Here is a 23,053-nt window from a genome sequence, read left to right on the forward strand (position 1 = left end):
GAACTAGATGATGAACTTCTGCTAAGTCATATTTTTGACACCTGACATCATCGTCTTTCCATCTTTTTCACATGCAACAACATTCTTATCCTCCCCTGGGTCCGAGAAAGCATTGATAGCAGATGTTTCTCTTTTTTAACCATCAAAAAACTTGACAAAGAAGTTGCAGACAGAATGCCATCCCTCTGCGCAGTAGCTCACAGCGGGCTCCATGGCTGAGAATCCATCATTCATTACTTCTCCGAAGCCCTCATCCTCTTCTTTCTTCACCTCCTCTTCCTTCTCTTTCTGTACTTCTTTTTCTTTCCGTGTGGGTGCCTCCGTTTTCCGTTTTCTCTCTTCTGGTATTCCCTTGCTCATGTGCGTGGTGGTCTCTTCTCCGCTTCTCTCCGTGAGTTTCATGTGAGATACGCTGGGCGCTTTTTTACACAGGCGTGTTTTCAGGACTTTCACTCCCTCGCAAGCGTTCTTTCGTTTCTTCAGTTTGCTCACCACCTGTTTCCAGTACTGGGAGGACTGAGTGCTGTAGACGGAGCATTCCTGAGGTTTTCCAGCGAACTGGCACATGTAGTAAGGTCCGAACCCCTCCTCACTTGGGGTGGTGCAGCTCACCTGGAGCAGGATGTTAGCTCCTCTCTCTAGCGTCTCCCAGGTGCAGCGGTGCCCATCCTTAGTGCTTAGCTGACCTGACCCCAGCGAGGGATTTACCGCCGTACTCTCTGATCCAGTCACTGCATCTGATGGCTGCTTAGACTTCTTTTTTGCCTCAGATAATGACAGGATGAGGAAGAAGAGGGAAACGATGAAGAGTAGACTCCGCCCTCGCATGGCTGTGTGGATGCAGGTTAAGGAATGGAAGAAATCCTTGGTTCAGGGTACACACAGCACCCTCAGAATGGAGACGAAATCACAGCACCTGCAAAACACATAGGAAAAAATGATGCAGTGTTATTATAGGTAATTAAAACTAAATCCATAAACACAATTGTTACTTGAAATAAATAAATGTTAACTAAAATAAAACAAATATTTATTTATTTGAGAGAACATTTGATAACATTTCTCATTTTCATTTAGTTAAACTGTACTAAAATAAAACAAAAAATGAAATAACAACAATAATAATAATAAAATAAATAATAATAAAAATAAAAACAGCAAAACAACTAAAATTAAAAATGAAAATATAAAAATTAAAACTTATTCAAAATAATAGTAAAGATTATATAATAGTATCATAAAATAACATTAACATAATGCAGACTTCATATTTGAGTCTTGAATATAATAATTTAATTTAATATTTAATAATTTATACCTAAATAAACACTTTAAATGTCAAAATTACATTTAGGTTTTATAATTTGTTGTGTAATTATTATTATTTTCTTGTTAAATCTGTATGCTTTTGGTATACAATTTAATTTAACTGATGATGCACCAAATCACATCCCACCATCGTCATCCTCATAAAGCTAGCACAGATATGATGCGTTACCCCCCCCCCCCCCCCCTTTTTTTTGTGCCACTCAAGCACATGCATTTAAAAAACAACAGAAAAATGTATTATTTTAGTTTCTCTCAGTGCTGTTTTACTTACCGAGCTGAGTGTTCCTTCAGGACTGTGAGTTAGAGAGGCTTGTGGAAGGATAAGAAAGCAGGGGGGAGAAATAAAGGATGGAATCAAGGGATTAAGAAAAAAGGGAGGGAAGGGGGGCTGGATGGTGGATGCTTTTTGGGGGCATCAATAGGGACCAAACCTCCCAAATCTGGCACCTCCCTCCTCGTCTGAAGACAAATGGACTCCCCTCACCCCATCCCTTCTCTCCACTTCTTTGTCTCCTTTCACTCAATCTTTTTCTCTCTCGCCTATCCTCATTTCCTGAGCACTTGGTGTCTTACGACCTGAATAAATAGAAAAATATTTTTTTGTCTTTGACTAAATAAACAAAAATAATTGGAACCATTTCAAAAGGGAGACTGCTAATTACCTTAATGTTAAAAACATCAAACAGTTTCCTTGTTGTTTGGGCATGTTTCTTTTTAAATTTACTTCTCCTTGGATCAGCGAGCTCCCTAAATTTCCCTAAGGGGAATTATTTTTTTTTTTTGGTAAGCATTTTTCCAGTTAAAAGCTGTAGACTTGAAAAACTCATGTTTGTGCCAGTGATTTTGTGTTTGTGTATATAGTCTGAAAGAGCTTGCGTGTGTTTGTTTGTTATTTGCATTTGCGTCCATGCTTACGTAAATGGCAACACTTTCTAATCCTAAACCATCCCTGTGGCTGGGTCGTGCTCTGCTCGGTTAATGCAGATTCTTGATAGTCAGTTGTATCTCCATACCAACCGAACCCCAGCTGCTGACCCACAGCAGACGCTGGTAAGGTCGTACATGGCTGTTGTCTTGCTCAGGGCCTCACGGGCAGTTTGGATTCATTGTTGTCCTTGTTGTCTTTTGTATTTTCTGGGATGAATAAACTGATGTGTGTTTTTTGGGGGGGAGTGGGGGGGGGGGGGGTGTAATTGCTTTATTTATAATTTTTTTTAGTTCAGTATTTTAAAAATTAAGTGACTACTGTGTCATGTTTTTGATATATGCATTTGCTTTCTCTTTATCTAGTGACTCAAGCCCTGACCAGAGCCACTGAGGAAAAAGCAACAATTTGGGTATTAAATATGGCCCTGAGATGCTCTGCATAGTTCTTCATTTTGAAGATTAATGAAATGGTTTGAATTGACCATGAGAAGAATGTGTGGCATGTGTGAGGGTTTTCAGCTCAAAGAATGTGTTCTTGTTAAGATCCAGAGAGAATCTCAGCAGTGGATTCTCAGCAGATCATAGGAGCAACATCTCCCTCTGCTGGTGGTGGAGATGTGCTTGGATTTAGCTGTTCTACAGGAGTTATCTGCCTTATTTTGCAATGGAAGTAAGCTATTTTTTTTTTTAATATAGGTACATAACTAAAAGAATAACAAAGTTCAGAAAACTGTAAAACTGTTGGTGCTACAAACCAGTGCGATTATGATAATAAAGTAAGTGTGATTATGATATGATCAAAATACTAGTTTGCAATATAAAGTAGCACAATATAATCTTTTGTACAAGTAAAATAAGTGAAAGCCATTGACATTGGAAGCCTACCATATTCAAATTGCAACCTGCTCTTACGTTAAAATAAGGTGGATTTAGAGGGCTATTGGCTGAAAATGTCCTAAATACAATAAAGCCTCGTATAATAATAATGTTAGTAATTAAATTAAATGTTTATTATATAATTGTAATATTAATTACAATATACATCATTATTATTATTATTATTATTTAGTCATTTAGCAGACGCTTTTATCCAAAGCAACTTACAAATGAGGACAACAGAAGCAATCGACAACAAATCAAAATATTAAAGAACAAAAGGTTCTTTATATATATATATATATATATATATATATATATATATATATATATATATATATATATATATATATATGAATATGAGATGAAAGATTAACATTTCAGCTTTCATTTACAGGTGTTTTCATCTGGATCTGATACACAACTCAGATGATAACACCTTTTGTTTGAACCCACCCATTTTTCATGTTACCAAAAGTATTGGAACAGATAGAATTAACAGATTAAAGTGAAAAGACTTAATATTTAGTTGCAAATCCTTTGCTTTCAATAACTGCATCAAGCCTGTGACCCATTGACATCACCAAACTTTTGCATTCTTCTTTCGTGATGCTTTTCCAGGCTTTCACCGCAGACTCTTTCAGTTTTGGGGGGTTACTCCCTTCAGTCTCTTCTTCAGCAGGTAAAATGCATACTCTACAGGGTTTAAGTGTGGAGATTGACTTGGCCAGTCTAAAACCTTCCACTTCTTGCCCCTGATGAACTCCTTTGTTGTTTTGGCACTATGTTTTGGGTCATTATCTTGCTGCATGATGAAGGATCTCCCAATCAGTTTGGTTGCATCTTTCTGTAAATTGTCAAACAAAATATTTCTGTAGATGTCTGAGTTAATTTTGCTGCTGCCATCATGTGTTACATCATTAATGAAGATTAATGAGCCTGTCCCAGAAGAAGCGATGGAAGCCCAAGCCATTACATTACTTGTGTAATGTGTACTATAATGTACACCTGTGTACACTGTGTTTCAGATGAGCTTGTATGTTTGGGATCATGAGCAGATCCTTTCATTCTCCAAACTTTTTCCATCACTTTGGTCCATAAAATCAGTCCATAAAACCTTGTCCCAGAATTTTTGAGGCTTGTCTCCTATTCTTCTTGCTAATGAGTGGTTTGCATCTTCTGGTGTAGCCTCTGTACTTTTGTTCATGAAGTCTTCTGCGAACAGTAGATTGTGATACCTTCACTCCTGCCCTCTGGAGGTTGTTGCTGATGTCACTAACAGTTGTTTTAGGGTCTTTCTTTACAGCTGTCACAATGTTTCTGTCATCAACTGCAGATGTTTACCTTGATCTACCCGTTTGAGGTGTGTTACACCAGTGGTTTCTTTCTTCCTCAGGAGATTCCAAATGGTTGTACTTGCTATTGCCAGTGTTTGTGCAATGGTTTGATTGATTTTTCTTCTTCTCTCAGCTTCACAATTGCTCGTTTTTCACCCATAGACACCTCTCTGGTTTTCATGTTGGTTACACGTCTAACTAACTATAAATGCAGTCTGCACGGATCTGAAACTGAGCGCAGACATTCAGTGCTATTTATTTTTGAATAATCAATTAATAGGACACACCAGGGCAACAAAACACACCTGTCAGTCACATGTTCCAATACTTTTGGTAACATGAAAAATGGGTGGGTTCAAACAAAAGGAGCTATCTTCTAAGTTGTGTATCAGATCCAGATGAAAATACCTGTAAATAAAAGCTGAAATGTTAATCTCTCATCTCATATTCATCTTTTGATGTCAAACCGAAATGTTTACAGTCTACAGCAAAAATAAAGGAATTGACCTTACTGTTCCAATGCCTTTGGAAGGAACTGTATATATATATATATATATATATATATATATATATATAGAAAAAAACATTTACTGAAAAATATAAATATTAATTTTAGCGAGTAGAAAAATGCATGCCTTGCTTAAATAAAACTGCTTCATGAGGAAGTAATTTTTTTTATATGTATTAGGCCACTTTTAACAACCACTTTGAGAAATATAACCTTCTCTTTATAGTATATCAAACATCTGCTTGAAAAGAATTCCAGACAGACAGTCAATAGAAATCAATTAGAGATCCATCAGAGCTCAGAGGAGGCATGTGACAACATCTGCCAGAGGTGCTGAGGTTCTCTCTGGGGTGGAAGGTGTGAGCGAAGCGTACAAAACAATAATCACTACTGTATCTTGACTAGGTGATGACTTGAAACACCTTAGCTGACTCCACGTCTCTCACTTCCAAATGAAGTGGCCATAAGTGGGGTGTTGTCATGGTGACCACATTCCTAGAGCGATCATTTGTTCATTTACATAGCATAGGATGGTTGAAGAAATCTGAATTCCATGAATGCAGATCCCATTTGATGGGCCTGCAGCTGTCCAGAGTGCCTCGGCCTCCGTCTGATTCACAATTAGATTCTCCCCCATCATTAGCAACCCGCAAGGTCGACACGGGGTGCATCTCGCATGCTCCGTAATCATCGTCGATGGGGCTGGATGGCCACTGCGCTCGCTGATTGCAGAACTGCTTGGCAGATAAACCAGGACTGGGTGTTGAAGAAATGCCGTTCCTCATCAAGGACTCATGTAGTGTCATCAGCCGCTCGCTGAAGAAGATAATCTCACGTATCATCAGTCGTTAGGGGAGAATAAAAGACGCAAGGACTTTGGCATTACGCCAGAGAGGAGAAAAGTGTCTGAATGTCATTAAAATGAAAAAGGCAGAGTGGCTGGATTGCGACTTTGAGTGATGTGTCTGTTGACAGGTGTTGGGGGTACTTCACTCATCTTACGCTCCGCATGGAGACCTCTTAATGACTGCAGCCGAGACATGATTCCAGCTGTTGTGCTGCAACAACAGAATATAATATTTATGATCTGACCCCAAAGAGTGCTTTCGTTGTAGCAGTGTGGGGTACAAGAAAATTTACTTTTCATGCTTCCAATGTGGGTCTTTTTACAGGAAGCTTTGTGCCCCTAAATAGGCCTAGTGTTTTTTCACTTATTCATTAAAAACAATTTAATGATTCCCCTTTAATGAAACTGAAAATCACAAGTCCTTTGTCTCAAAATATATGTTGAGGTTTCAAGGATTCCAATTATAAACTTGTGTCATTTTGGTCTTGTTGTACAATATTGCATTCATGCTGAATCAGTTATATTAAATAATAATTTATAATAAAAACTAAAAATCACCTTTTTTTGTCCAAATGAAGTTCTTAGCAGTGCATATTACTAATCAAAAATTTAATTTTGATATTTACAGAAAGACATTTACAAAATATCTTCATGGAACATGATCTTTACTTAATGTCCTAATGATTTTTGGCATAAAAGAAAAATCAATAATTATGACCCATACAATGTATTTTTGGCTATTGCTACAAATATACCCCAGTGACTTAAGACTGGCTTTGTGGTCCAGGGTCACATATACATTATATATATATATATATATATGTGTGTGTGTGTGTGTGTGTGTATATGTCACAACAACATAGACCGGAGACAAGAGGTAAGTGAACACACAGGTTTGTTTATTGATTGAATGACAGGATGAGGTAATGGTTGCTGAGAAGAGGTGAGTGGAATCACAAATGACAATTCAGTGGGTCTTAGCTGTATGACTGATGTTGGGTCTTTTGCAGGAGGAATCAGGATTGTGCTGGAGCAGCGGAGAACGGGAGCGCTGGAGTCTCTGGAAGCAGGTTAGTTTTGAGAGAGAGTCAGACTAGGTAGTGAACGGTAGACCGGACAGTGAGTGACTGGAAGGAGCGTGCTTTTGTGTGGCGAGTTGATTGCAGATGACAGATGCGGGGAATCAGAATCAGAACAGTGATTGTGATCGGGTGATTGTTGTGGCCGGTGACTGGGTTGGCTGTGACTGAGATGAATCCCTGACAGCAGGGCCGGCCCAAGCCTTTATGGGGCCCTAAGCAGAATTTTCCCCTCAGTGCTGCCAATATGACTGGTTATTGCCAAATCTTGATTAGTCACACTATAAATCTAACACACCCATTATCAGTTTTGTTTGTTGTAGCTGTGTTGCTTACATCCTACCATTGTCTGCCTGGCATGTTTTTACCCTTCTGTGATTTTTTTGTGATTTTTAAAGTGTTAATTTGCACTTTAACATTCATTAAAGTCTTAAAAGTATTAAATGGCTTACTTAATGTGGTGTGCTGAAAAGTAGCTAAATTACGGTGGCCGAGAGAGCTCAATGCGCTGCAACTTCAGAAAACATGCAAATAGAAAAGCACTAGCAAATCAAGAAAACATCTTCATCAGTTTGACGGCAGGGGCCTGTACCATGATGGTAGATGAACAAATTCAGAGTTATAGGATAAGTTGAGTTGACACAACCAAACCATTCCAATCTGGCTTTGTTGGTACCATAAACCTGATCATCAACTTTCTCTGTCAACTCAGGCTTGATCCTGAGTTAATGGACCGCGTGCACATAAATGTGTGACATCAGTGGCGAACAGCCAATCACAACACAGAGCAAGTGTGATTCACTTCTCGCGAGATTCAAAACTCTTTTGTTAAAGATTAAGAGATTAAAGATTGTGAGGAATTGAAACGTATTTCCACTGAAGTACTTGTCCATAAAAGAGGACAAATAAAGGAAATTATCTTGCTCTATCAGTGCAGTCACAAGTGAAACTTGTGAAGTTACTTTATATAGTTGATAATATACACTCACTGGCCACTTTATTAGGTACACCTTGCTAGTATCGGGTTGGACCCCCTTTTGCCTTCAGAACTGCCTTAACTCTTTGTGGCATAGATTCAACAAGGTTTTGGAAACATTCCTCAGAGATTTTGGTCCATATTGACATGATAGCATCACACAGTTGCTGCAGATTTGTCGGCTGCACATCCATGATGCGAATCTCTCGTTCAACCACATCCCAAAGGTGCTCTTATTGAATTGAGATCTGGTGACTGCGGAGGCCATTTGAGTAAAGTGAACTCATTGTCATGTTCAAGAAACCAGTCTGAGATGATTTGAGCTTTGTGACATGGTGCATTATCCTGCTGGAAGTAGCCATCAGAAGATGGGTACACTGTAGTCATAAAGGGATGTACATGGTCAGCAACAATACTCAGGTAGGCTGTGGCGTTTAAACAATGCTCAATTGGTACTAAGGGCCCCAAAGTGTGCCAAGAAAATATCCCCCACACCATTACACCACCACCATTAACATGCTTTCATGTTCTTTACGCCAAATTCTGACCCTACCATCTGAATGTTGCTGCAGAAATCGAGACTCATCAGACCAGGCAATGTTTTTCCAATCTTCTATTGTCCAATTTTGGTGAGTCTGTGTGAATTGTAGCCTCTGTTTCCAGTTCTTAGCTGACAGGAGCGGCACCCGGTGTGGTCTTCTGCTGCTGTAGCCCATCTGCTTCAGGGTTCAACGTGTTATCGGTGCCCCTCTCCCCTCCATCCTGGACATCTTCCTTACACGATGCTCCAGCAAAACCAACAGCATTGTGAAGGACTCCACCCATCCCTCCCACAGTCTCTTCCAGCTCCTACCATCAGGAAGACGGTACCGGAGCATCAGAGCCCGCTCCGCCAGACTGCTCAACAGCTTTTTCCCCCAGGCTGTGAGAGCCCTGAACTCAAACCACCCCGCCCCCCTCTGAAACCTCATGCAAACCCCTACCTCCTGAACATGGACCACCCCCCACCCCAAACCTTACCACACCAAAGAAAAACTGTATGGAACTTTTATATATTTTTTTATTTATTTTATTCTTATTTTTCTTTACACTATGGACACTCTCCTCTATGTGCACTATGGACACTTTACACTATGGACACTCACACTTTACACTATGTGCACTATGGACACTTACACTTTACACTATGTGCACTATGGACACTCACACTCTACACTAGGTGCACTATGGACACTTACACACACTGCTGCGTGTGCACAATCTCACAAAAAACTCAGCAATATATGTATGTTATGTTTACATGCTCTTGCACTACAAATCATCCTGCACTGTTCCCCAACCAGCTGCTGACTCAAATGTCTCTCTTTGCACATGTACAGTTTGTATTTTTCATCTTCTATTTTTTAGTTTGTATAGGATAATATTTATGTGAAGCATTCGTATAGTTGTATTTTTTATCCTTTATTCTTTTAGTTTGTATAGGGTAAATACTTATATATAGTATACTTATAGTTAAATCTGTTAGTAGTGTATAGGTTTATAGTGTTTTTTCTTACTTCATTGTTGTATGTCTGTATTTATGTAGCACCGTGGTCCTGCGAGACACGACATTTCGTTCCACTGCATGTCCCCACATGTAGCGGAATGACAATAAAGCTCAACTTGACTTGAACTTGAACTTGTTATGCGTTCAGAGATGGTATTCTGCATACCTTGGTTGTAACGAGTGGTTATTTGAGTTACTGTTGCCTTTCTACCATCTCTTTCAGTCTGCCCATTCTCCTCTGACCTCTGACATCAACAAGGCATTTTCGTCCACACAACTGCCACTCACTGGATATCTTATAACCCTAGAGATGGTTGTGTGTGAAAATCCCAGTAGATTATCCCAGTTTTTGAAATACTCAGACCAGCCCATCTGGCACCAACAACCATTCCACGTTCAAAGTAACTTAAATCCCATTTCTTCCCCATTCTGATGCTCGGTTTGAACTTCAGCAAGTTGTCTTCACCACATCTAGATGCCTAAATGCATTGAGTTACTGCCATGTGATTGGCTGATTAGCAATTTGTGTTACCACAACTTGTTAGATCTCTAACCCAGAACATAACCTGCCCTGGAGCAGGTTAGCTGTGCAGTGTAAGTTACTATGGCAATGAACGCAGCTAAAAGCCAAGTCACTTTCATGTTACCTGAAACCCAGGATTGGTGCAAACTAAACTGAAACTTACCTGGCTAGCCAGCTAAACTGGCTTCAGTTCCAGGTGGTGCAAATGCTCACAACACAAACAAATAAAGAAACACACTGCAAATGCTGACAATACAACCAAATAATTTTATTTGCAGTGCGTTTCTTTGTTTGGTTGTGTTGTGAGCATTTACAGCGTGTGTGGTGTCAAATTGAGGAAGTTGTTTTTAAAGACGGTTTGTTTTTTCAAACCTGCAATTCTAAAATAATAATAATAATAATCTTGGCCACGGCAGCAAAGATCTTTTGGATCTTTTATACCAATGAAGTGATGCAGCTGCTGGGCAAGCAACCCTGGTTGTATAAATTAAGACACTGTGGAAAATATATTTTGATAATATAATTGACCCTTAAAAAGGCCATTGAAGACATAGCCAGTGGAAAAACGCCATTAGAGTCTTCGTAGTGCGCTAAGAGACGGCGTTATCGGGAAACGCAGCCCAGAATGTTATTTTAACAACATAAATATTAATCAAAGTTGTACTGAAGTTGTGGGGGGGTGGGGGTCTAATCTGATCAGGGGTACGTTTCCCAAACTATGGTCGCAAGTTCTGTCTTTACCAATAGAGTTCAATGGAAATAACGACCATAGTTAACTAATGAAGGTTTTGAGAAACGCACCCCTGATTTGTGCCACAAAACCCCCATGTTGAATTTGTCCCCCCTCCACCCCCAAAACGCGATTGATTTCAACCCTTTGACGCCCCACGCTTTGGCTGACGCTGAGCCAGAGAAAGACGAGCTCAGAAAAAAAAAAAAATGCGCACAGTGCTTTTTATATTTGTGACCCTGGACCACAAAACCAGTCTTAAGTGTAATTTTTTCGAAATTGAGATTTATGCATCATATGAAAGCTGACTAAATAAGCTTTCCATTGATGTATGGTTTGCTATGATAGGACAATATTTGGCCGAGATACAACTATTTGAAAATCTGTAATCTAAGGGAGCAAAAAATCTAAATATTGAGAAAATCACCTTTAAAGTTGTCCAAATGAAGTCCTTAGCAATGCATATTACTAATCAAAAATTAAGTTTTGATATGTTTACAGTAGGGAATTTGCAAAAAATCTTAATGGAACATGATCTTTACTTAATATCCTAATGATTTTTGCATGAAAGAAAAATTTATAATTTTGACCCATACAATGTATTTTTGGCTATTGCTACAAATATACCCCAACGAATTTTGGTCCAGGGTCACATTTCATAACTGTTCAGTGTTTTCAACCGAATAAAGTTTATTTTAGGTTTCAGACATTTAAATACATTTCAATTAAGTAAAAAATACATTTAGTTCGTTAAATAGGCTACACACTGATTTCTATAGAAAGCGGCAATAATAATCCTTTCAATTAATGGACGACGTGTTTTATTCCTATTAAATATACACATCGTGTACACTGTAAAAAATTTTGGTTGCCAGTAAGACTATAAATTTACAAAAGTACTGTAAATCAATAATTACAATTGTACTGTACAAATACAGCAAATTCTTGTATGCTGTAAAAATACTGTATCACTATCATGCTATCACTGTAAAATTACAGTAATAATAGCTGACGATAAACTGCAATGATTTGAGTTAAAGTCATGTTTCTAGTAACTTTACTACTACACATTAAGTGTTTGCAGTTTTATACTAAGAAATATTCCTTCTCAGTGGACTCAAATGAAATAAGTTAACCAAATGTTTACATACCATCACAGCAGTGAAAAATCTTCACATTTCTTGTGCTCTTGTAATTTCACTTACATTCATAAACGTTTCTACTGTAATTTCACAGTGATAGCTGTAAAAAAAACTATTTTACAGAAGACGAGTTTGCTGTATTTTTACTGTACAATTGTAATTATTGATTTACAATACTTTTGTAAATTTAAAGTCTTACTGGCAACCAAAATTGCCAGTAAGTTACTGTAAATTGTACAGTATTTTTTTTTTTTTTACAGTGATAGGTTACTATAAAGTTTGCTCTGTTTTTCTACCAGCTAACTGGCCACTTACTTTCATGTATTTCGGGAGAAATAGGTGAATTTACGTGATGTTAATCCAACAGATCCACACAGCAGCGTCCAGCACATAATTATTATCAACATGGTCATTATTGTGCCTGCATGACACGTCGCTATGGAAATAATACAATTATTTGTATAGATTATTTAAATATTTAATATTGCACTGTCCATTGACATAATATATCACAAATTAAAATAAAATAAACTGTAGGCTACTCTTGGAGGCCCTAAGCATTCGTTCAGTTCGCTTATGCCTTGGGCCGGCTCTGCCTGACAGTATATGTATATCTTTGTTTCTTTTTCTCAACAGCACTTCAGTTTTTAGTTACCTGGGGCCTCATTTATAAAGCGTGAGTATGCTCAGATTTGATGTAGAGTGTGCGTATGCTTAAATCCACGCCAGCACTCATATTTATAAAAACTGTCTTTGACGTGGAAAAGTGCTTAGGTCTGAGCAGACGTACGCCCTTTTTATTGTTGGAGTACTGCAGGTTTTTAGAAATGTAAACTGTTCTTGCAGCTCGCTGTTCTAAATTATGATGATTGGTGATATTTTGTATGTTAATGATATTAATTAGGAGTCGTTTACAAGGCAGAGAGCTGGAACCATTCAATTGCACGCAATTTTAAGATCCTTTGCAATTCATAGAGTTCACATCTGAGAGAGACGCTTACACGCGTTTTCTGTTCATACGTCCACTCTCTGAATCAAACTCTGAGAAATGATCGTAGGATCAAATTTAGGATGGTTTCTGCGCATCATTTTATAAATGAGGCCCCATGTCTGTCACAGTGCTAAAAGGACAAGAAAGCATGATAAAATAAATAGCCTATACAACTTGTACAGGTGCATCTCAATAAATTAGAATGTCGTGAAAAAGTAAATTTTTTAAGTTATTTCAAAAAGTAAAACCTTTCAAAAGTTTTTTTGTTTTAATTTTGATGATTAGAGCTTACAGCTCATGAAAGTCAAAAATCAGTATCTCAAAATATTAGAATATTTACATTTGAGTTTCAATTAATGACCATCAGTATAAATTACGAGTATCTCTTGTTCTTTGAAACCACAATAATGGAGAGGACTGCTGACTTGGCAATGATCCAGAGGACGAACATTGACGCCCTCCACAAAGAGGGTAAGTCACAGAGGATCATTACTGAAAGGTGTGGCTGTTTACAGAGTGCTGTATCAAAGCATATTAAGTGCAAAGTTGACTGGAAGGAAGAAACTGGGTAGGAAAAGGTGCACAAGCAACAGGGATGACCACAAGCTTGAGAATACTGTCAAGCAAAGCTGATTCAAACACTTGTGAGAGCTTCACAAGCAGTAGACTGAAGCTGGAGTCAGTGCATCAAGAGTCACCACGCTCAGACGTCTTCAGGAAAAGGGCTACCAAGCCACTTCTGAACCAGAGACAACGTCAGAAGCGTCTTACCTGGGTTGTGGAGAAAAAGAACTGGACTGTTGCTCAGTGGTCCAAAGTCCTCTTTTCAGATGAAAGTAAATTTTGCATTTCATTTGGAAATCAAGGTCCCAGAGTCTTTAGGAAGAGTGGAGAGGCACAGAATCCATGTTGCTTGAAGTCAAGTGTGAAGTTTCCACAGTCAGTGATGATTTGGGCTGCAATGTCATCTGCTGGTGTTGGTCCATTGTGTTTTCTGAAGTCCACAGTCAACGCAGCCATCTACCAGGAAATTTTAGAGCACTTCATGCTTCCTTCTGCTGACACGCTTTATGGAGATGCTGATTTCATTTTCCAGCAGAACTTGGCACCTGCCCACACTGCCAAAGGTACCAAAAGCTGGTTCAATGACCATGGTGTTACTGTGCTTGATTGGCCAGCAAACTCGCCTGACCTGAACCCCATAGAGAATCTATGGGGTATTGTCCAGAGGAATATGAGAGACACCAGACCCAACAATGCAGATGACCTGAAGGCCGCTATCAAAGCAACCTGGGCCTCCATACCACCTCAGCAGTGCCACAAACTGATCAACTCCATGCCACAGTGAATGAACATACTTTCCAGAAGGCCAACAATTCACTAAAAATGTTTTTTTATTGGTCTTATGAAGTATTCTAATTTGTTGAGATAGTGAATTGGTGGGGTTTTGTTAAATGTGAGCCTAAATCATCCAACTTCAGTCTGTGTGCAAGATTCAAGATTTCAAGATTTTCTTATTCGTCACATACACAATTATACAGAATATAACCAGCAGTGAAATGTAAGTAATTTATTTAATACACAAGTTTCACAATTTGAGTTGAATTACTGAAATAAATGAACTTTTCCACGACATTCTAATTTATTGAGATGCATCTGTATATGCTACATACCAAAGGAGGGAGGGGAAGATTTTCAGTAAATAACCTATATTTTGTCTATATTACACAAAGCTATTATATTACTTAAAATAAATTGAATACAGTATTGGAAATGGTGATGTAAATAAAGAAAATAGAGAATTTTAGTTTTTGGTTGACATACTCCTTTATATTTTGTAGCTTATTAAATATAAGTTCTATATCATTTTGATCTTGAATACCTGCCGATTTAACATTTCCTTTATGAAAGTCTTTTGGGGAGAACAAAGAAAATGATAGATCAATATTTTATGCTGCCTTCTTTTTTCATATTGTGCCCTTCGCTACTATCTTTGTAAATTGGTGTGAATATTTTGCATTTTCAGCTTGACGCAAAAGAAATATCTATAACAAGCTAAGCATTGTTGAGATGTATTTTCTGTAATCAGCCTGCACATTGATAGAATAAGATATGAAATGTTCTACATTCTCTGTGTAGGTTTGAGTTTATTGTTTCTGAACATCCAGCATTCTCACACTGCACCAGAGTGCATTCATCTCCTTGAACTTCTTTGATTTGTTCTGGTCCTCTTTCTGACTCAGAGGTAAACAAGGTCCTTTATCACTTCTGAGAAAAAAAAGTGTTTTACTTTACTTTCCACAAACTAACTGATATGAGTTCCTCTCTTCTCACACTAGGGGACTGAAGATTTTACGATTAAAGAAAAAACAACAGCAAACACTGCAACTCCAAGTGAACAGAAAAACCGCAGTGCTGATGTGCTGTGAGTGTGTACTCTTCTGACTATTATTTTCTAATTAAGGATTTGTAACATGTCATAACTCTCACTTAGAAGATATTAACATATCTATACACAGGTACATCCGTATATTGATATAAAAATATATTTCGTTTTATGGCATTTCAGCTATTTCATCTGTTGAGAATTTAATAATGCAAATATTGTTAGTGAAGGTTATTTTAAAGTGTTACCATATATCGTAACAGTTAAAAAAAATCACTGTGTTATTTCAAATTGTTACAGAAGCAGACTCCACACACGGGATACAAAAACAGGTAAGGTTTATTTTAAGGCAGATGAGCAGAGACAGAATAATGTACTGTTGAAGGCAGATGCAAGGATGGAATATGATGCGATGGGATTTCTCACAGAACCGTGGTGTATTCCGACAGGAGCTCGTAGACAGATGGGAACCACACACCTCAATGCTTCGGGGGAAGCTTCCAGGAAGGACTGACTGGGGTCCAGGACACGGATGGAGACAACACTCGGAGGAGACACAAGAGGTAAGTTCACAGGTATGTATATCACAGGTAAATCACAGAGATAACATTTAGGAGTCCACTACGTACGAACGAGACCGGACATTTGGCTGTTGTGAGGTATGTGATTATATGGGGTGTCTTGATGAGGTGCAGGTGTGCTGATTAGTATTCCGATGAGGGTGCTCGTTGTGATTGGCTGGATGGGGAGCCTGGCCGATCTGTGACACAAATAACACTGTATAGATTTTAGAACATAATCTTGTATCTTGTGTTATGGATTGTGGTGGACATTACCTCAGGGGATTTTGGTATTAATATTACTGTAATAATGTATTTTTCTTTGTTGCTTGGCTGTCTTGTATATTTTAGTGCACTATGAAAAAATGGAAAATGTACTCAGCCAGGAAAATCCATTAATTTTATGGACACTTCTGGTACCCGTAAAACACAATGTAATAAAGTGCAAAATTACAGGTACAAATAATCTGTAAAAAAAAAAAACAGAGAAAATTCCTTTATTTCAATACACCACATTGTGCCCTATTTTTTTGTTTTTGCTTTTGTTTTTTTACACAGTGTGGATTTTTTTCCTTAACAGAAGCTTTAAGATAAAATGAAAAATAAAATTATTCAATAATTTTAGCTCAAATCAGAATTGACACATTTGAATAGCTAATGTGATAAGCAACATATTGTACAATCACCTGGTCATTATTTCAAACTATAGTAAACCCCCTCAAAGTGGTCACGCTGTTGTTTATTTCTTAATAATCTGTTTATTGTGATAAAAGTAACCCCTAAATGCAGGCCTAATCTTAAATTGTAAACCGGCATCATTCTACATGTTTCACCTAAATACACAGTTAAATATGATGTGTGTGTGTTTTTTTAGGTGAGAGATTTTAAGGGAATAATGGCCTGTGTTGCACACCAAAGTGCCAAAATCGGTAGCTTAGTTTAGCTGTTGATAGAACTCAACTGTCATCAGTCTCTTGAATGTCAGATCGATACTGGGAGTAATTATTGACTGGCTCAGTTGAAAGAACTGATTTGCTTGCAGACACTTGCCTCTGACACCATTTTCTAGAAGATATATTGTTTTAAAAATCACCATAAACCATAAAGAAAAAAATGTCTTGTGTTTTCAATACTGAATACTAGTATTTTTCTGTGCCTAGAAGTCCTCACTGTCAAATTCTCCAAAGCTAACAAATAAGTCCTGTTCTCCATTTCTGTCTCTTTCAGCTTTAGGTATAAAAAAGATGTTAGGCTATTGCTCAGAAATACTGAAAAGTAGTTACTTTTTAATTTAGGACAATTTAGGACACTACAAGCAAAACCATTTTTTTTATGCACTGGTCAGTTTTGAGATTTGGTGTCTGTTACAGAAAGAAAAATTAAGATGTATTATCTATTTTTCAAGCTTGTGTACTTTTGCCTGAAATTTGAATTTTTTTGCACACATTGTGGCGGCCAATTACATTTATTCATTTAGCAGACACTTTTATTCAAAGTATCTTACTAATGAGGAACATCACAATCAATTTATCATAAGAAGCAACAAAATGTGCAGTACACAATGCCAAGTTTCAAGTACAAACTAGATAAATACACAATTGGCCAATGCAATGAAATGCAGAAAAGTAGCAGATGTCAAACAGAAAATTTTTAAATGCAAATAAAAGGTCACTGCCCAAATAAACAATTCCAAACATAATTTCCCGAGTGGCGTTTGACTTTTGCTCAGTGCTGTAAATTAAAACCACATTAACCCAAAAGTCTGATGAGGTTAAGAATGTTTTTCTGCAGATTTCTCTACGATGCACCTGAAGAAACTGCCAAAGACTGCCAGAGACTGCCAAACTGAGGACTAATTAAAACGCTAGAGTGAGAGCAAGAGTGCTGCTAAGAAAAGGCAAATGGTGATAATTACACACCCCCATACACACACAACACACACACACACAAACATGACTCGATTTATTACTCCAACAACAGTCCTCTGGGAGCAAGGCTGACGTTGCCATGGCTACAAAGCTAATTAGTGAATAAAGCTGTAGGTGCTGGTGTTGCTTGCTGGAGAGTAAAATGATACACAGTTAGATGGTTGTAGTACTACCAGCAAGTGTATTTAACAGCTTTAATTATGTGTGCAGGCTGACACTCATGCTTTCGGTGACATGGTCATTGTGCCATACCGATCTTTTGTGGATATAAGAGGGCAGCTAGATTGACTTGATGATAGAGCCGCCCTTTAGCCTGTTGTGACCGAGTTACTTGCTCTCTCAGACAGCCACATAATAATGTGTCTCAATAGAGAGAGGGTCATTAGGGTTGCTGAAATGACCTAGTAACACAGAGTGACACGCCTCTGGATCTAGTGCATGTGTGACCCAAGGATAATGTGAAAAAGTCTCAGCATTACACGCCAATATATCAAGTTTAGTTTCAGGCCAAGAAGCTTGTTTTTCAGTGCAAAACCTGTTTTGCAGGCACCATCACGAATCACACACACAGGGTTTCGAATATTAACAATGCAGATCCTGTGTCATCATTTTTTTTTCTTCTTTTCTTTCATTGGCAGTGTAGTAGACTATTATACTACCATTTAAATGTTTTATAGAGAATTAAAAACATAGAATGTAAGGAATAACCTTGAGTCCGTTTATTAATCACCTGGGAAATATTGTTCAAAACTGCTGTAGTCCCTCTATGAGATATATAAAATGATAGTGGAGAATAATTTTTGGAGAATAATAATTTTTTAATTATTAAAAAACAGATTTTGTATTATACATAATCCGGCTCAAACCTATTCATTACACAATGCAACCCTTACCATATCTCATCACTTGACTGATATTTCTTTGTTTTTTAACCAGCCTTTTTAAATTATTTCCCACTTCATAATAATAATAATAACAACAACATAAAAAACGCAATGATGCAGTTTAGCTGCTTAGTTTATTCTATATTTTAGGTGGTACAGTTTTCAATACTGTTTTTGATTCGACAGGACAGCGCATTTAATCGCAGAATGATGTGTCTTTCAAGCCTGGCGTTTGTCATGTTTCTTGAGCGTTTGTACCTTGAACTCTCAGTTTGATTCGACCACATGGCAGGTTGATTAAATGTGGAAAGGCCCTTAAAATCAAACAAACTGTTGATCCGGTTTTGCTGTAACACTTCCAGCAGTGTAATAAGTTAAAATTACATGTGGAACACAATCACTTTTCTCACAGTGTGTGTTCAAATTATAACAACTCTACTGGCCAATTGGCTAGGTTTTCTCCTGTGTAGGGCAGAATTCAGACACCCCCTCAAAGTTTCAATAATAACAGACATTATCCTGAAAGTGGAGGAAGGAAACCTGAAGTGACTGCCAATCAGTTCAGGTGCGAGAACAGATAAAGCAGTTTCTCAATTAGTAGAACACACACATCAAACTGAGCTAGATGATTTGGTTAGTCAGGTTTTCACTTTACTACAACGTATATAAACCTACAAATTTGAGATGGTCCTCACTGCAGAACACAAGATCCAGGGGGCGAGGATGGATCCAGATCCAACTCCTCCCACCTTACATATACCTATAGCCATCTCCACCCCCTGACCCTAAACCCACCCAACCCCGCCCCCTGGATCTTTATTCTGCAGTGAGGGGCTACTGACAACTCTGTGTACCATATTCAAATGATTTTACTATTATTACATACATCAGCAGCAAGTGTGTTAGGTTATCATGGCAACCAGATTGCACATTGATTACTTGTAAGGGCTGGGCTATGTTTATTTTTTGTGTGCTAAACTTAGCAAACTGAAAATAATGCACTTTACTCGTCAACACAGTCTCGGAGTATGCTTTTATTAAACAAATCGAGCAGTGAATTATTCACCCGCTGCTTTGAAGCAAATGTGTTTTAGTTAACACACTGGCAGGATGCACAAACACTTTACATTTAGTAGATTTTACTGAAAAAAGACAATTAAATGAGACTTGCGCAAATGAGACAGTATTATACATTGTGTTTACAAAAAAAAAAAACCCTATGCATATTTACTTTTGAGTTGGAAATAAAGGCAAGATACGTCCCTGACACACACACACACACACAACATGGTTTCTTGGTTAAAGGTAAATGGAATGGATTTTTTTAATGATGCATTGTGCCCTAATTAGCAAAGCATAATTTCAGAAAAGATATTTCTAATTATTTAATGCATTTATAATACTAGACTTCACCTTGACTGGACATTTATTAAAAAACTTTGTCAACACTAGAGGATTCCTAATACAGCTGCTGCGAGAGTGACTTTGACATCCCTCTTTTGGTCAACAGTCAATAGAAAGTCAAGTGTTTTTATAATATTATCTCTGGAGTCCTGAGCACCTTATGCCATTTATTCTGCTCTTACTTCTGTATTGTAAAACTAGATTTGTGAAAAAAGATCCATATGTAATGAAGCGCACATGCAAAGTGGTGGTGCAAGGTTGTCACAACCATTCAGAGTGAGCACAAAAACAGCAAACACATAATTATTTAAAGTGCATTTAGATTTGAATGTAAGCAAAACTGGTGAAGTCTGTTTGGGTGAGTTGTTTAGTTTATTTGTCCACCAAAAACGATTTCTAAAGATTTCATTGACAGAGTATCAGCCATTCACAGGCTTACTGTCACATTACTTTTCACCTGTATTTAGAAATGTGTGTATAAATATTAATTAAATATAACTATCTGTCAATTATTTTCTCATCTCATTTTTGAAAAAGTGCCCCACTGCACATGCTACACACTCTTACTGGATTATTGTTATAAGATGACATACAAATTTAAAAGCCTTGGAAATAATGTGAGATTATAATAAAGCCATTTGAACTGAACTATGGTGGGAATGGAATCCAGGCAAGAGAGATAGAGAAAAACATGAGAGAGGGGTAGGAGTGACAGATAAAAAGAGACAAATGTTCCTCTAAAGGTCTGATTTACACACTAACGAAAAGATGGAAGTCGCTGGGTGATTGCAATTTTGATGAGGCTCTTGAGGAGAGTAGATCCAGAAGACTGAAAGCCTCCCGGCTATCTAAAGCCTGCTCCACAACCTTTCACTCTCTCTTTTACACATGTCAGTAACATAACCTTAATGTACCTTGCCTGAACTGCCATCTTGAACTGAACACAATTTGAAGACAGAACTTTCATGAAGTTAGATATAATGGTCATAATGTTACACAAATATTAAAATGTGCTTTTGTACTCGATTTTCTAAGATACAACATCCCTTTATTTCACAAGTATAAACAATTTTGTTCTCATTTTTTAAGAATGGTTTAATTCAATAAATTAATTGAAATGCTTTCTGCATTAAAAGGTTACCCCCTCCCCCAAATAGAATTCACCTGTAATTTTTACAGTATACAAGTAATATTGTTATACTACTACAAATATTGCAAATATTTTAGACATATTTTTTCTTGCCGTATTATATTACATAAACTGTCAATGTAATATAACACTACTAATATTATTGCACTTCCATTTTAAAAATGTATAATTCTGGGATAGCTCTGCGTAAGATTGCACTTGCCATCTGTTCATCGCTGTACTGAGTCCAATGCAGTTTGCTATTTTATTCTCAGATATTTATGTATTTTCCATTTTTAGAAAAAACATTTGCTACACTGAATGAGATTTCTTTCTTCAGTATTTTAGAGGCAGTTTTTGCTGCCGTTTTTATGTGATGCAGTAGCAATATAATGCTGTTTCCTGAAGCATTCTGACCCTAGGCATTCTGCACATCGCTTGCCTCCAAAAACTACAGAAACATTTTTTTGTATCCTCAACAAACACTGCAGAATTCATACCAATCAGAAATGTGTCTCATGACTGGAATTGTTTGACAACTTGATTAAAAAATTCCTTGAGACAATAACGCAGGATATACTTTGCTCAATCATACATAAGCTCTCTGGGAAAAGGTGGTTTGAGGTTTTGTGGTTTGTTTGTTCACGGGCAAAGCATTTTGAGTTAAATGAACTGCAAGGTTGTGTGTCTTTACCATAGGGAAAAAAGCAAGTTGGTCATTACAGCAATTGTTTTCACACGTGTAAAGAGGCTTTTCACAGAAGGAATATGGCTGCTTTGTTTCAGAATGATGATTACAATATAAATGAGGATTATTTCAATGTTTGCGTCTTTTTTCATACCCACTTGAGGAAAGAATCTCTCTGTCTCGCTCTTTTAATTCTCTGTTGGCCTTAATGACCCGCTGCAGATGCTGTGTGTAGTGGCCTCTTGCAGAGAAACTGACTGAAATGAGGCATGATATTGAATTTCAAATCAAACTCTTCTATTTGCAGCATAAACACAGTGGGTGCTTTGACTATCTGTGCCACTCATCTTTCATTCATAAAGTCACATTCAGTATTAATAACAAAGGTGAAATTCTTTTCCATTGTGTGCTGATCTTAATCGATTTCAGAACAGTTCGGGTCAGTAAGCCACGATTTAGGCTGCGGGAATTTGTTTGAAAAAAGTCTTTTTCATGCATGACTTCACTGGCTGCATAACTACATATTTATATTTTTATAGGTCAGTGGTATCAGGTTATGTTTTAGTGTCCCTGGATTTCCCCTTAGAATGCAACACATCACCTTTTAGTTTTACAGATTTCCTATAAGCTCATTCAAACATTGATATGTGACATTAGTTTTTCTCAAGAACTGACAAAAGCTGTTTGAAATGTATTGACTTTACATAAGAATGTTTGGTGAGTGTGGCCATCATCATTCGGCAGATTTCTTCTCTGTCTCCATTTTCAGAAGAGTCTCTTACATGAAATTGCTAGTGCAGAATCTGGCTCTTTCCTCTCTTTCCTGATTTGAAACCACATCTTCATTTGTAATGAGCGGTTTGGGACTACAGCTGCAGAAAGAAATCATACTGCCACTATGTATCTTTATTTTATCATTTATTTTTATGTTTTGTGAAGGAATGTGACAAGCAAATCACATTTAATGAATGAATGATTGAACGAAAGACATTAATGAAAGATTGATTCTGTTTCTGTCTCTTGCCCTGTTTCCTTTCATGAGTCTGTCTATGATTCATGTGGCATTTTAACTTCTCATTATTCATCTACCTTTTCTCCACTTATTAATTTCATCTGCTGTTCCTGCATGTCCGAGAGGTCTGTGCATGAGAGCTGGAGATTGTACAAGCTAATTGGAAGCACTACTACAGACTGCAGTGTACTGCTGCACTAATGACAGATCAGAATTGAAATATCATTGTTTCATTAAGATCATAACATTTT

General features: G+C 37.5%; 1 protein-coding gene across 1 annotated transcript; it reads right to left on the bottom strand.

Moving 5' to 3' along the window:
* Window positions 1-135: 135 nt before the first annotated feature.
* Window positions 136-828, bottom strand: LOC306886039 (fibroblast growth factor-binding protein 1-like; the record flags this gene model as incomplete). The annotated part of the gene is made up of 1 exon (XM_079442896.1): window positions 136-828. The coding sequence occupies one exon, from the start codon at window positions 826-828 to the stop codon at window positions 136-138; it is 693 nt and encodes a 230-aa protein (XP_079299022.1).
* Window positions 829-23,053: the final 22,225 nt, after the last annotated feature.

Source organism: Barbus barbus, assembly GCF_936440315.1.
Source record: "Barbus barbus genome assembly, chromosome: 20".
NCBI classification, from domain to species: Eukaryota; Metazoa; Chordata; class Actinopteri; order Cypriniformes; family Cyprinidae; genus Barbus; species Barbus barbus.